Source organism: Cololabis saira, chromosome 10 (assembly GCF_033807715.1).
Source record: "Cololabis saira isolate AMF1-May2022 chromosome 10, fColSai1.1, whole genome shotgun sequence".
In the NCBI taxonomy this organism is placed as follows: Eukaryota; Metazoa; Chordata; class Actinopteri; order Beloniformes; family Belonidae; genus Cololabis; species Cololabis saira.
In genome coordinates this window covers 22,633,960-22,650,444 of record NC_084596.1, presented here as the reverse complement: position 1 = coordinate 22,650,444, position 16,485 = coordinate 22,633,960, and the positions used below count along the sequence as shown (strand labels likewise).

At 39.1% G+C, this 16,485-nt stretch overlaps 2 protein-coding genes across 2 annotated transcripts; both read left to right on the top strand.

The window, feature by feature from the left end:
• The first annotated feature begins 417 nt into the window (after window positions 1-417).
• Window positions 418-11,201, top strand: LOC133451929 (cyclic AMP-responsive element-binding protein 3-like protein 3-A). Its single transcript, XM_061731086.1, has 10 exons — window positions 418-1,445; window positions 1,680-1,778; window positions 2,104-2,368; window positions 6,196-6,326; window positions 6,519-6,629; window positions 6,800-6,906; window positions 8,354-8,422; window positions 10,140-10,224; window positions 10,516-10,609; window positions 10,696-11,201. The coding sequence occupies exons 1-10, from the start codon at window positions 1,431-1,433 to the stop codon at window positions 10,893-10,895; spliced, it is 1,176 nt and encodes a 391-aa protein (XP_061587070.1). The 5' UTR covers window positions 418-1,430; the 3' UTR covers window positions 10,896-11,201.
• Window positions 11,202-14,561: 3,360 nt separating this feature from the next.
• LOC133451928 (relaxin-3 receptor 1-like) lies at window positions 14,562-16,153 on the top strand. Its single transcript, XM_061731085.1, has 3 exons — window positions 14,562-14,854; window positions 15,022-15,465; window positions 15,545-16,153. Exons 1-3 carry the CDS (start codon window positions 14,672-14,674, stop codon window positions 16,151-16,153), a joined length of 1,236 nt encoding a protein of 411 aa, XP_061587069.1. The 5' UTR covers window positions 14,562-14,671.
• Window positions 16,154-16,485: the final 332 nt, after the last annotated feature.

The following is a 16,485-nucleotide window of genomic DNA, read 5'->3' as shown; positions in this document are numbered from 1 at the left end:
TTTCCGCTTTACGTACATCCCAGTGGAGAGCATGCACTGTGATAGGTCTCCTCCTTTGACAAAAACAGCTTCTGTCCAATAGGATTTTAGGGAAGAAGAAAAAAGAGCAGACCTGAAAGTAACGAGTACTTTTCAGCCTTCCTAGAAATTTACTCGAGTAAAAGTAAAAATATTTGTCTTGGAAATGTATTCAAGTAAGAGTAATAAGTACCAAAGAAATCTAATACTCAAGTAAAGTACAAATCCTCTGGATATGTACTTAAGTACAGTACTCAAGTACATTTACTCTGTTACTGTCCACCACTGTATTTAGTTGATCTTTTTCTTTGATGCCAATGACTGAAACCCATCCATCCACTATCTTCACCCGCTTATTCCTATTCAGACTTGCAGGGATCTGTTAGAGTCTGTTTCAGCCCTCTTCAAGCATAAAAGCCCATCAAAGGATCCTTTTTAGATAAACAACTGCGCATGCTCTCATTCACTTCTATTAACACTTTGGCATCACCATTTGGCTTAACATGTATGTTTTTTAGATTGGGGGAGGGCATAAAGAGAGCAAACAGTGTCTGTAAAACTGGCATCTGAACCAAGACCCTTCTAGCTGTGAGGCAGCACGATCACCATCACGGCACCACCATGCCCCTGGATGTGGGTAATGAAGTTAACTCACTTACAGATTCTGTGAGGGACCTTTTTCTAAAAAAACGTACATTAAAAAGAAACAGAAAACTAATGTCCGGGCAGGACTCAGAGGACGTCAAAGTTTCTTTTTATACAAATTCAATTTCAAGCTAAAGATGCTATTCATGAGAAGTCAGAACAACTCTCTCACTGAGTTTTTATGTGTCCAAAAATATAGTTTAAAAACTCTGGCAGTCTTTTAAAAACCTTTATGCCTCTGAACGCTTTAAAATACACCCAAACTGTCCATTGACAAAAGGTCAGGTTCATGTTTTTGATGATCTGCATTGTGTCTGCCTGACCTTAAGTGATGAGCAGAGAAAGGAGCAACTAAAATGTGTCTCTTCACCCGCAATTTCTGAAACTAGTAGCGCATCACAAAAATGACAAAGAATGAATGTGAAAGCATAGAAATGACTACTCTCTTGTCACGCTGAAATCAAAGGTTATCGGTGAGTAGCCCTGACTAACTTTGACTAATTCATCCATAAGTATTCGTTGTGCGATGATTGGCTGCTCTGAGCTGTCAGGTAATCACTGGATAGGACAGCGATAAGCCGGGTTGGGGAATTCTGTTGCAGGTTGATATGACATCTCAACTTTGCCCCATGAAATAAAACTCAGGCAATTCTCACACTCGCTGAGTCCACAGAGGAGCATATTGATCCAGTCCCCTGTTGTGGCTGTTGTTCCTCTGCTGTTGGATAGTTTCACTGAAATTCTTCAGCTACTTTAATGCCAGAATAATGACAACAGACAAGGTAAGAGCTTTAGCTGCTACTGTTGCTTTGTGTAAGTGAGTGTGGTTGAATAAGGAGCTAATAGTGGATGTGATTGATTTTATTTATTTGACTTTATGATGAGGTACTGTACGTGAAGCTTGAGGGTGACAAGTAATAGTGTTTGTACTTAGAAATAAGCACAAAGACTGAAAATCAGTTTCCGTTTTTAAGAAATTGAGAAACTCTTTAAATCTCTTTAAATCTTCATTTCAGATGCAAGGAGGGATGGACATCTTTGAGCGGATCCTCGGAGACACAGAAGAATCAATCAGTTACCACAACAATCAGTCATGGACTATGACTATTAATGACGTATGTTCCTTCAAGATTCATCACTGTTTGCTCTTACGCAGTTACTCAGATTCCAATATAATCACATCTCATTTATTTAATGCCATTATGAAAAGCTGAACAGTGAGTGTGAACTGGACTGTGAGGAGAAGTCATGCATATTTGAGTGTATAGCCTCATTTGCATGACATTTAATTTACAGTTTCTTCTGTCTTCTGCTGTATGGTTACCAGTGTTTATGTGCCTGAATGTGTTCATGAGCAGGAATATGATGTCTGATTCAATTGGTTAACTCAACACGATGGGTTCAATTAGTGAGATGTGCGTGCATTCCTCTTCCACACAGACAACAAGCCCTGAAAGAAGTGATGCTGATGACTTCTTAGATGCTCTGCTGCACGACTCTGCCGCTGCGCCAGCATCTGCTTTGTGGTCCCCCTGCACCACAGACAGTGGCATTAATGAAGAACCCCTGACAGACTCCACAGAGAGACTCTATCCAGCCACTTGCACAGCTTTCCCAGCCTTTGACATTCAGGCATATCCTCAGCCTCCATCGCTGCAAAGCCAGTCCCCAGCAAGTGAAAAAACTGACGTTTCTATTGATTTAGGTAAGAAATGAAAGTTCTAAATCTCTTGTATTGCAAGCTGACTGCAGAATTTGTATGTAAAAGAGAACAAAAAGTTAAAAAATGTTGACCTTGAGAGTGGAAGATATTCAATTTTGTTCTCTTTATTGTGGAAGCTCGCTTTGATGCCATCAGGAAATGTTTGTGAATAATATAACTCGTTTTTAAGTTGACTAAATCTCTCAATGGCATAAATAATGTGAATGAACAAAACTCTGAAGCAACACAAATATGTCAAACAGCAAACACGTCAGTGCTAACGTGGGGAATATAAAGTGAAGGGGGGTTGTATTCAAAGACATTTGAATTCCTTTCCAAGTTGTCATCTCTATATTCTCCTTAGGTTCTTGCATGTAGGTTGTTCTGAGCATCTGAGAGAACGTGTAACAGTTCATCTCTGTAGTTGGGCTTTTGTCTCCATGTATAATCCCAGAATGACTCCAACCATGATGACAGCTGGCAAATTCAAGGACACGACATAAAGTGTCTAAGTAAAATGTGACATTTTTAAAGTACATTCTGAAATTCTTTTGGTGCAAGGAAACCTTAGGCTGTATGTGAAGGATGGAAGGAGGGATCAGGATTTCACTCATTTCCCGCCCTGGGGTTAGGGGGGTGGGGGGATAAGTGTTTCCTTTCATTTAACACCCATCTAAAGAAATCTCAAATCGACTTAAACTGACAACACCTACTTTGCAAAATATCTAAGACGAATGAGGTTTTGTTCAGAAGGAGCCACTAGTGAAACAATAGAAAATAGTTTGTTTTTTTCAAATGATCAGTTGGAAACAAGAAGAACATGCGTTATTCTGTGGTTAAAAGTGTGTGGGTGTTGTTATGTTTTTTGTTTCCTTGTATTATTGTTCCTCTTGTCTTTTGGCTTTCTGCGGATTTTGTCGAGTTCTTTGCTCTAATGTTTATTACATGGATAAATAACGCCATAATGGATCTCCATAAGTGAGTTCCAAAAACACATACTTTATCAGTCGTGTATACTGATTATGCCAAACTGACCAGTCCACATGTCACTACAGCAGAAACAGGTCCTAACTTGTCTAGCCTCCATTCATGAAACACTATAGTTGTTTTTATGGTGATATACTGTGTACTAATAATGACTGCCACAACCGTATTAAGTACATACTATATACTAGGCTGTATGTACAGTACCGGTATGCAGTTTTCAAAAATACCCTCTTTTATTTATTTTTATTTTTTTAGCACAGTTTGCTGTTTAAATTACTTATTTCATCTGTATTTAGAGTAGTTTCTTTAGAGTGGATTATGGTTATTTTGCTTCCTCTCTGTGTTTCATTCTTGGGTCCAGTATGTGTTTGCCACGCCTGCTTCCCTATACGTTACCTCCTTGAGTATTTACACGCGCAGGCTTTCTTGGTTCAGGGCCAGATCTTTGTCTCTTTTCAAGAAAACTGCACATACAATATAGTATACAGTACATACTGCATATTGGCCTGTTGGTTATTGTTAGTACATAGTATGTCTTCAAAAAAACAACTATTCTCCTGCATGAGCAGAAGCTAGTCATGTGACCACTGATTGAATTTTGCTGTAGTGGTGTATTTCATTATGGGATATACTATGCTAGTTAATTAGTAGACTGGTGAGCTGCACAATTAAAATGTTTCCAGAAGTAACAAAACCATCCATATACTTCTCACATACTACATGCTACAGAGTTTGCAGCTGTTAGCATTCTGCATACTACATACTACATTTGAGCAAAATCTGAAAGCATTAGTAGCATAGTTTGAAACTTTGCAGACACTTATTGTCTTTGTTTATTGTTTTAGTTGCCTCCCTCTATTTTGTGTGTGTGGGTTACCTGGCTGAGTAGTGCATGTTTTCTTTATGCAGTCATTTTCATATGTTTCACTGAGCAGCACTACACAAAGTTCTCATTCACATTCCTTGGACGATAGTGTTTGTGTGATTTGGCACAGAAAATCATTTTCGTCTTAACTGATTATCATTATTTCCTGTTCTGGTGATAATGATGGTCAAAGTTTGGCTTTTAATGTACGTATATCCCATTTCCTTCGGGCCAGTTCTTACAGTTAAATCTGCAAAATTTTGTTCTGCTCATTCATTTTTCTTTGCCCTTATTAAACACTTTCCATGGTTAAGGTATATTGCTTTCTATATTTCTACGTTTTCTATGTAAACCTTGACATCTTCTTCCATCACAATGTTCTCAGTTTCTTTATACCTACTCCATATTTTAGATTACCGGTATTCTGATTGTCAACCAACAGATTGTGTCACATCATTCAGTTATTGATTGACTTTCCTGGAGGAGTTATATAATCCTCTCCACTGTTTCAGCTGATAGCGCTCGTGCTGGGGTCACTCTTCCTATCAGCCAGATGCTTCACTTTATGAAGGTCTACATGCACTTTCCTTTCACTGAAAGCTAATTTGCACTTTCAGGCTTGTGCAGCTTCAGAAATGCAAATAACAAGGTTATTCCATAATTATTTTCTCCGTCTAGGAAGTGAATTGCCATTGTTTAAAACATTGTTTTTGGTTTATAGACGTAAGCTTTACATGGCCGCATTGCTTAGGTTTTAGATGGTTTGTTATTTGTTTTGCTCTTTTTTTGTTTTGTTCCTTTTACTACAAAGTAAAAGGGCTCAGCGAGCATCCCCCAAGCACAAGTCTGTATTTTCTGTAGAATATGTATTTAATGGCAGAAGGAAAATAATTTGAATAACATTTGTTTTTTTTTTTCTACACTTCCAAATCATGTCAATAGTATTATTTATCTAAAGGCTTTTTAATCACGTGGTTCTGAGGGCTTCATATTTTCAATAATGGTTATTATTACATGCAATAGGCATTATTATCTGGAAACAATTTACACTTCAGGAATTTCACCTGATAATTGGACTATTTATATAAGTTATATGAGAGTAAAAGTATAGTAAGTCTGTTTCTGGGTCTGCTGCTTATACTAGTTTTCACGGATGAAAAAAACAAAATAATCCCGGTGATTGCAATTTACGTTTTCATTTTACATTGTAATTATTTTTGTCAGCAGCAGGAGAAAAACCCAGATGCACTAATGAAGACAATTTACCAACCCTGGTCTCTGAAGTGCTGCTACATTTGTGTGACAGACTCAAACTGTGTACTTCATTCTCTGCTCTCTTCCTCTTCTTCCGTCTTCACTTACTTTGGTGTCATTTTTAATTTTTCTTCAGATGTTCCCCTCTCCTGCCTGTTGTTCAGCTCATTAAAAAAGGAAGCAACCGCATAACAAGTCAAATCCAATTAAATCACTATCCGTACATGATTGTTAAAACATGTTTTGGATCAACTTGTTTTTCTTAAGCACCACCGTCTTCCACAGCTTGGCCTCGTAGGAGGTATCACCACACACCCCCAAGCTTCATTTTTCATTCCCCATTAATTCAGAACGTCTGACTCAGAAGAAATAAGACTTCACCAACCTGCCACTGCTGTACTGTCTCATTTTTCTCTCTTGTGACTACACACCAAATATGTGCCAGTCCCCAATAAGCATCTAAGACACCTGCTGCTTATGAAACACAGTCTGCTTAGAGTGAGATTTAAATCTGACAATTGAATGGATACACGAAATAAAGAAAGCTAAATACGTTTGTTTTCTTCTCATTTTTACACATAAAATGCTTTAAACCGTAGTATTGTGTCTGCATGAAAAGATGCATCTTTAGGAGGACTTAAATTGTTTTTGTTTCAATACAAGTCTTGTAAGTCATGATTGTGTGTAATGATTATGGTTTTGTTTGTTTACTTATTTGTTTTAGGTTGGGATTCTGGTGGTCTCCAAGACGAGTTTGGAATTGCGTACTACCTCACCACAAACCAAAACGCTGTGCTCCCATCCAGCCATACGCTCACAGTGAAGGACCTGCTGTTATCCAACCTGGGACAAAAGGTAAGAAAAGCTGGGTTCTCTGGGAAATACACATTTTGCCAAACCTTTCAACCAGCACGACTCTATTATACGGATCCAGATTCCTATTGGTATTATCCTTCTCGATGAGGTCCCCTGGCCCCAATTAAACAGTTTTATGAACTATTATCCCGCTTGACAGAGAATGTGTTTAACTGGAATATGGCTTCACAGGCACGACGAATCCCCCAGCATTCCCTGCAGGAGCTTAATCTTAATGAAGATGAGAAAAAGCTTCTTGCTAAAGAAGGCATAAACTTACCCAGCAAACTGCCCCTTTCCAAGGTATGTATGGCAGACACATGTGTAAAGAACTCTCTACAGACTCACTCACAATCTGGTGCACATCTTTAAATCTAAATCTGGATTCACCCTTACTTCCCCTGTCTCACTTGTCCTTTTCTTCCCCATTCTTTCTTGTCCCTGTTCTCCCATGTGTTTCATCTCTTGGCAAGTTTGAAGAAAGGATTTTAAAGAAAATCCGGCGGAAAATTCGCAACAAACGCTCGGCTCAGGAAAGCCGAAAGAAAAAGAGGGAGTACGTTGATAGCCTGGAAGAAAGGTAGGAGTCACGCTGAGCATCCTCAGTGAACATGACTTTGATATCTTTTATTTCAAACACTTTATCTCTGCATAACCTGCGTACTGTGCTCAGGGAAATGAAATGTAATGCTCTGAAACACCTAATGAAGGATTTATTTGTTATTCTATTAATCCTATAATGATGATTGTGTCATATCTGAGACGTGAATTTGCAAGACCACACCTAATCCAAACATTGTTTTGATTTTTAAACAGCCACAAATGCCAAATGTAGCACTTGTGAAAAAATAAACACATAAATAATAACATTGGTATGTCTCTGTTTAGATTGCACTGAGTTATGTTACAAGTTTTTGTGCCAGTTTCTGTTGATTTTCAAAAATATTTTATTGTATATAATAATTTGTTTATATTAAGTATTTTTATAGAGAAGCTGTATTATAGAAAATTTATGTGCTCGTTCTTATTCTGAACTGTCAGGCCACTGACTAAATGAAATTGGGAGGTATTTTAATATATAGTACCACATTTCATACTGTAATCATGGACCACATTTAATGCCATAGCAGGTCACTTATAGCTGCAGCCACAGAATCTACGAGACAATCAATTTATGTGGTAGATTCAACATTGGGATTAAATATTCAGCACGTCTTGCAGAGTTACATCAACTCAGCATGTGGTTAGTCCAACCATTATCCTCCAGTGTATTTGAGGAGATAGCCAGCAGCCCGTGTTGGAGCAGCTGGAAGTCTCCATTAACACCAAAAGATGAGGAATTATAACCCACTGGGGTTAGGTTTTAGCAAGATTAAGCTCATTTTAGTTTTCCCCCTCCCTGTTTGTCTCCAAGGTGTGCAGCATCAGCCTGTATGTCAATTTTTCTTGTTTACCACATGTCGGCTCTTTCTCCCCATCACACCTCCACGAACAAGTTCGATTTTTAAAGACAGGCAAACGTCGATATCCTCCTACTTGTTTTAAATCTATGATCTCTTTGTGTATTGCAACCTGTTGTGAACAATTTATGTAATAATCATCTGTGCTCGTAACAATGCGTAATAGTGGTGAAACGTATCTTTGTGTGTGTACCCATCTTGGCTTTGAGTGGATAAACATCTCATCTCAGCTTGAGCTTGATGGGCTGAGATTGTGTCTCCGGAGCTGAGTCTGCACTGGCTGGTCATTAAACTGGCTGTAAGCAGATCATATCATCAGGATTTTACTGTCAGTTGAGGGTCATAATTTAGGAGGAGCTGAAAAGATGAAGAAGAGACAGAACTAAAAATGATGAGGTCCGTGGGGGTTGAAGGAGCACAATGGATTTGATGTTAACAATCATCCGGCTGAACTGTGAGGAGAAGCAATGATGCATATAGAATGTAGTTTGAAGCTTTTGTGTCTTCATTTAATTTATTATATAATTCAAATCTTTTCTTCCCTCTGTTCTCTGCCTTTTTATCTAGGATGTCTGCGTGTAACACGCAGAACCTGAAGCTACAAAGAAAGATCCAGCAGTTGGAGGAAACCAACAAGTGAGTCACATGAATCTACAGTACTGAAGCTACAACTAGTGATTATATTGTCATCAGTTTTCAATCAACTTTGTACGTCGAAATGCTTTAATGTGACTAAAAGCAGCAGAAGAATCGGTTTGCTTCTCTAAGTTCACAGTGAAGCACTGAACTATTATTGATTAAGACAGTTAAGTAGCAAATTACTATAAACAAGGAGTTCAAATCAGAGAATTTGTTCAGTTGATGAACTGCAGCTCAAAGTCCTTTTAACAGTTACAGGTACATATAGCAGATGCAGCCCAGTTTTTAGAATAAAATGTTGTCATTTTTACTTCCTGAACAAACACACACACACATCTATACACACACATGAACAAAGTCTATAAACGTAAGGAGCCTGGTGTCTATCAAATCTTGTGATGTACTGACTCTTTGTAAAGGAGCCTACAGGGTTTTGAGAGGCTGTAACTGACATCAAATGAGGAGAAAGTAACACAGGGAGGGAGGGAGGGAGCGCCCTGCGTTCAACACTTTCATGATGTGGAGAGGCAGATTTTACCAGAAACTATCCAAGATTTCAGAAAAATTCTCCTTTTCCTCACACAGTCTGAAGCTCTGCATGCTTACATTTATAAATATTAGATGTGGTCTCGACATTAAATGCAGATTAACCTCACTACCATAGTTATTTCCCCGTTTAGACAAGGAGCTCTTCAGACCCCACATTTAACTGCATCTCAGAAAATTAAATTACATGTGGCTGACGGAAATTGCACCCAGGTTGCATATGAAGGTGCTCAGGGATACTTGTGTCCACGTTATCTCCATCTAAACCTAAAAGTGCCTTGATATGGATTCAGGGTTTGCCTGCAAAACCAGTGCTGCTGTTTCAACTTGTTTTGTAATTTCTTCAGCAGATCTTTTTTGTCTTATTTACAGCTTTTTTTTTCATCTTTTTGTCCTTCAAGTTCTGCTGATTTCTCAGGATGAATTTTGATCCAAGTCTGAACGAGACCAGAGATGCTACCTCAATTTTTTTATGGCCTACAGCTAGAAGGGCACTAGTTTTTATTGAACTGATGGAGAAACGTGTAATTAAAATAACAAACCTGACAGCAGAAGGTGTGGATATAATATATTTCTCATGTACTGAGGGACACGTATTACACCGTCTGAATACAGATTAAACCATTTTAAGAAAATAAACCCAACAAAGGCCCCTAAGGAGTGTGTTTGATTAGCCTACTTCAATGTCTAATTTATCTACTTTCACTCATTTCACACTCAAATATGTTAATATTGAAGCTTCTGTCGCTTCTCTTTTTCCACCCTGCAGTAATGGTGATAATACTCATCTGTGTTTTTTGATCTGTAGTCTCAGGTTCTTCCTTTTGAAGGTGCTGACAGCCTGCTGAAAAAATCCATATTGCCTTGTATATGTCAGTGCAAAATTAGCAGAATACAGATGTATTTATTTAATTTATGTTGTTCTCTGAATTTTCTTGCTCTTCTCACTGGAATCTTACGTTGCTTTCTTCTTTACATTGAGAGCTGTGGTGGGAAAAAAAACCCAAGAAGATAATGTCTTTCCCTGTAGCTTGCTGCATTATTTCCCTCTGTCTTAGTTGCAAAAGTTCACAAATGCTGAAAGTATTATGCCCTTATTTCATCTGTGGGCCCTCATGTGAACCTTTCAAACAATCTCTTTGATATTCTTTCTGTCTTTGTATTGCAGTACTCTGCTGGAACAGCTTAACCAGCTTCAGGCTCTTACTCCAAACAGCTCCTGCAGAACTACAAACAAAAGAACCTACATCCTGGTAATATACATACTACTTCACTATTTCAGAGAAATTCTTGATACCTTTCATTTCTGACAACGGAATAACAGAGGATGATTCAGTAGACACAAAAGTGGATCATTTTTTCTCTGTCAGTGCATCATCTACGACTGTTTCTTGTTTTCCTTGAACAAATAAAAAAAAAGTTACCATTTGAGTAGCAACTTTGCTCGTATTTTGTGCAACACGCCATGTAGGTATCGCATAAAGAGTTTCTTTTAATTTTTTTCCTTGTGTGGTTTTTCATTTCCTCTTCCTCTTTGCTTCCAGGTTTTGCTCCTCTCCTTTTCGCTGCTCATTTCCTCAAATATTCAGCCGGGCCCTTACAGCCAGCACAGCCGGACAGATTACGCCGAGACCAGAGGTCTGCTGACACACACTTTCTGGTCATGTTGCACGCATTCTTCAAACCACACACTCACTCATCTCCACCATGTCTCTGCCTCTCAGTGTCGTCTCGCTCCCTGCAGTCTATGGATGAAGAGGGAGGCGCCTCTCCTCCCCATCTTCAACTGTCCTCCATCTCCTGGGGCTTTGAAGCCCTGAGAGGCCTGACAGGGAAGGTCTTGGCCTGGGGAGACCTCCCCGTCTCTCTCCCACAGGATGACAGCCAGACGGATGATTACAGGTCTTACCTGAGGAGAATGTAGCAAAGGCGTAGACCTGCTTGCAAGAGCATCATCCAACGGAGCAGTTTAAAAGCTATACAGCATCTTCTTATTGCAAACAACAAAATGATGCTTCCAGCCAAACTATGTTCTCAAGTATGGTCATGGTTAATTTTTTCTTATTGATAATAAGTTATTTAAACATGTTTGATCTGTAAATTAGTGTAAATGTATATTCACTACTGTATTTTATTCTCATCCTTGTATATTGTTAAAGATGACAAAAATGATTCAATATCCATTTTGTAGAGTTTCAATGAAATGTTGAGAAAGTTCTTTAGTAAATTTTCAAACCATCGGAACGTTTTATGGTCTTGACTTCTTGACTAAGGCCACCATGTCTGTTTGGCAGAAAATCTACAAACCAGCAGAAAAAGAGACAAAGGTCAAATCTGAAAAACTAAATTATTTGGCCACTTTAAGTAAAAGACTTAGAAGCTTGAATTAGTAGAAAAAAGGCGCTCAGTGAGCATCGTTTTTAACAAGTTTCAGGGGAAAACCTTTTCTACAGCTGGACTGGTTTGCTATCATTGCTTGAAGTGTGAAGGCAACTTGCTACACTTGCTGCACTATCTTTAAGAGTGGAATGGATAGTTTTTCCACTGCCAACACTAATTTTTAACCAGAGAGGTGCTGAAAATAAAGCAAGACAGCATTTGCTTGCAGCATAAAATCCCAAAACGTTGGAGATAACCTATCAAAGCAGTGAAAAATCCACAGAGTTCTGGTGTTTCAGTACATACAAAAGCATTGTCTATACATACATGTATACGGTATATATACTGTGCATATATATATATATATATATATATATATATATATATATATATATATATATATATATATATATATATATATATATATACACATACACACATACACACTATCCTGTAGTCTGAAATGAATTATTGATCAGACAGCTTTAAGCAGTGTGTGGTGGTGAAACTCAACCTGTAGGTAGTCCATATAAATATAAATTTTTTATTAAGGTTACCCTATAAAAATATAATTCTTATTAATATTGTAATCACTGTGAATGGGCCAGGGGGGTGATGGGCATTTGACCAAAAAAGGAGTATTACAATATTAACAGGATCTTATGATGACAAACTGTGCAGCTGCAGATATCATGACCATGCGCTGATAAACATTAAAAATGATCAAGCTGTTCTCCTTTTAAAGAATTAGCCCCTATGAGCCATACTGTCGCTCAGCACAAGTAATTATTTTCTCTGCTCAGACTCGTGTGGCTTTACTGAAAACAAACAACAAAAACAAAAAAACCCTCCAGGAACCCTCAAGGAACATTCCCCAAAGAGTTAGTCAAGGTTACTTTGTGAAACCTAAATAAACTTCAGAGCTCTTTCAGCTAAGGTTATCTCAAGGTTACTGAGTGAGCCATAGCCTTGCACGACCCTGTAGTTCATTTCCAATGAATCGTTGAGCAGCACACACAAATAGAACGATTCTGTAGATATTTCAGGGAACATTGCAGCATTTTTCTCTAAGGATTATTACTGAAGAACTTTGAAAGGCTGCTTAGAGATTGTTTTAAGAAAGTGAAGAAAAAAACGGGGAACCTTCAGGGAACAGTCACTCTAAATGTTTATCCACTTAAGAAGGAGGCTGAGGTTTGTTTTTGGCAGTTGAAAAAAAGGGTGGCTATGAGATGTGCTGTTTATGACACGTCATAAAAGTTACAACCGTTTTTGAATTGATGCAGATTGTGTGAAGAGCTTCTTTACAATGTGATCAAATATGTAGCTCTGCTTTGAAGCAAAGAGAGGAACTGCAGGATCTGTGTCCTGTAATGCCAAAGCAGCCATTCAGACGGTCAGTGGTCTCCAAACCTAATAAAGACAGTGAATGTCATCAGTCAGTAAATTAATCCACGTATGAGCAATGATCCCTAAGGGTCACAGAGCCAACCATTTGATTTGAAATAATCATAACATGCGAGCTGTAATCACAGTGATGTTGTCCATCCTGAAGCATCATTCATCATTTTCTCAAAGATGATTATTCCCCCTCTCTTTTGTGTATTTATTCAATCATAATATGTACTATAAGATTCTCTCATATCCTTAGGTTATAAGCAGGAGTGTGGAAAAGTTGATACAAATTAAAGTTGACGTCTTTAAGCAGCTTGGAAGCTTTAGCAGAATGATAATGAAACTGCTCCACAAGGGAAAATATGACGAAATCTCAACATAACCGTGTAAATGAAAAACATTTGCAAGTTTGCATTAGTTGTATTCAAATTTCTGTTTCTTGGCACATGAGCCAGTGTTACTTATATAACGTAAAATATAACAAACTCATAGGACATATAGGAGTTATTATTGGGCTTTTCAAAAACGTATTTTGGACACATTCTCAAATTAGGTAAAACCACAGTAAACTGTAGGTTATTGTATTTAAATACCATCTGAGGAGATGAAGATGCTTGAAAAAAATGACAGATTTTCATTATTTTAATTGAAAAAATGTTATATCTTTCATCTCAATCTTACAGGCTGCATGTCACAACATCTGATTGTGTAAATATGTTATTAAGTAACACTTGCAAAACATACATACACAGAAGTTTATCTCTTAAAATGATAGGATTACCACGAAGAAAGGAACACATCTGTAAAAGAATGAGAAAATAAACATGGTAATGTATACAGGACTGTCTCAGAAAATTAGAATTTTCTGAAGTCCTTTATTTTCTATAATGCAAAAATGTCATACATTCTGGATTCATTACAAATCAACTGAAATATTGCAAGCCTTTTATTATTTTAATATTGCTGATCATGGTTTACAGTTTAAGAAAACTCAAATATCCTATCTCAAAAAATTTGAATATTCTGGGAATCTTTTTTACAGTTTTACAGTTTAAGATTAAGATTCCCAGAATATTCTAATTTTTTGAGATAGGATATTTGAGTTTTCTTAAACTGTAAACCATAATCAGCAATATTAAAATAATAAAAGGCTTGCAATATTTCAGTTGATTTGTAATGAATCCAGAATATATGACATGTTTGTTTTTTTAATTTTATTACAGAAAATAAAGGACTTTATCACAATATTCTAATTTTCTGACAGACAGTCCTGTTGTGTGGAAATATGAAAAAGGGCTCAATTAAAGGACATACATCAATAATTAAGATAAATAGATAGGCTAAAGGAAAATTGAAAAATAATGTGATCAAATAGGCTACATTCCCTTGGGGGGGTTGTAACCTGTCGGAGTCAGTTCATTAGCAGTCGGAGATAATATGGACGAGACGAGACAGAGAAAAACGGTTGTAATAATGCAAAGTTACAGAACTTATCTGGTTATTTAATCCAAACAGACTAATGGCAAGAACTGGCTGTAACAGCGCGGATAAAACCCGCGCGCGCCCCCGCGAGCCGCGACTATAAAAGCCTCGTGAGCGAGCGCGCGCTCACACTCGCTGGATGAGGAGACAGTCGCAACATGAATCTAAAGGCTGATGGACATCCATCAGCTTTTTCTTTTCTTTTATATCCTGCTGCGTCTTACCATCTTCCATTTGTGATGATAACACCAACGCAATTTGCAGTTTTACGTTTTTGAACTCTAAAATGAGCAGGGAGATGGGGATTTTTTTAACCCACACTGATGCACCTTCAGGCTGGACGTTAACTTGTTAGAAGAGGGAAAGCTGGCAACTTAATTTTATTCTTAAAACAAGGGGTGGGGCGGGGAAAGACGAAGTTTATATTCCTCTATATGCACAATTATGCAAGACAACAGCTCCACAGGCTCCCTGGCTGGGCTGAACGCGTGCGGAGGAGAGCTGGATGAGATCTCGGAGCTTGGAGCCTCCAGCCTGCCAGGGTTCAACCTGTCTCTCAACTGCTGGCTGCACATCCTCTCCAAAGAGTCCACAGCAGATCTGCACGGAGACAGCGCCAACCTGGCAGTAGGTGTAACCACATTTACAGGTCCAAGCTCTGTAAAATTTTAACAAAAACTGCCATGTCAACATTTGCTCAAATCTTTTTTTTAAGTGCTGGAAAATGTTTTTTATCCATCATCGTAAAATGTTTGTGTGCACAATATGGAAGTGTGTGTATGTGTGTTTGACAGGTGCGAGTCCTCATTGCGCTGGTGTATTTGGTGGTGTGTGTCCTGGGGCTGGTGGGTAACCTCCTGGCTCTCTTCCTGCTTCACTCCCGCCGTCAAAGCCACCACCACTCCTCCATCGACTGCTTTGTGATGAGCCTGGCTATCACAGATCTCCAGTTCGTCCTCACCTTGCCCTTCTGGGCCGTGGACACGGTGCTGGACTTCCGATGGCCCTTCGGCCAGGTCATGTGCAAGATCGTGAGCTCGGTCACTACCATGAACATGTACGCCAGCGTGTTCTTCCTCACTGCTATGAGCGTGGCTCGTTACCGCTCCTTGATCAGCTCCCTGAAGATGGACAGGCCCAGACTCGCCATCACTCAGGTCAAGTGGGCGAGCTCGGCCATTTGGGTGGTGTCATTAGTAGCCACGCTGCCTCATGCTTTCTACTCCACAACAGTCCAGGTTTGTTGAATTGAGACCTAAGAAACACTGCTTATTTGCCTGTTTGAGCATCCTCTGATCAAGTTGCTGTGTTTTGCAGGTGTCTGCAGATGATGAGCTGTGCTTGGTTCGATTTTCTGACTCCGATTCGGGCCACTGGGATCCCCAAGTCTTGCTTGGACTCTACCAAACACAGAAGGTTCTTCTGGGATTTGTAGTTCCTCTGATTATCATCTCTGTGTGCTACCTCCTCCTGCTAAGGTTCATCTTGAGCCGGCGCGTTGTAAGCAGTGTGGCGGGCAACGGCATGGAGAAGACGGAGTATGAGATAGGACGCGAACGCCGTCGCTCAAAAGTAACCCGCTCCATCACCATCGTAGTTCTATCCTTCTTCCTCTGCTGGCTGCCCAACCAGGCTCTCACCCTGTGGGGGGTGTTGATCAAGTTTGACTTGGTACCCTTCAGTAAAGCCTTCTACAACACCCAGGCCTACGCCTTCCCCCTCACCGTGTGTCTGGCCCACACCAACAGCTGTCTCAACCCGGTGCTCTACTGCCTGATCCGGAGAGAGTACCGGGCTGGACTGAAGGAGCTCCTGCTCAGAGTTTCCCATGGCGTCCGAAGTGTTCTCTCTCTGGCTCTGAGAGGAAAACGAGTGGAGGAAGCACCACCCGACCTGGCGATGACGCGCAAAGACATCAATATGTGATCACAAAATTTGCTGAAAAGCTTTGCAGTTGGCAAATAATTTTCTGTATATTAACTATGTAAATAAAAACAATGGCATGTTAATACGCTATGACAGGTTGTTATTGGTTACAGCAAATGTCTAAAGGTCAGATGTGAACCTAAGCTGGCTGACAGCTGGGCCTCATGCTCCGCTCTAAGAGGCTTGACTACAAGACCTTTGAATATGTCCTTTATTGGATCCCCAAACAGACTTAACTCGTCATTTATCAGACAGATCTTGAGACACTGAACTTCAAATATATGAGCTTCTATGTGCTCTGCTCCTTTATTGTTGTCAACATTATGGATTTA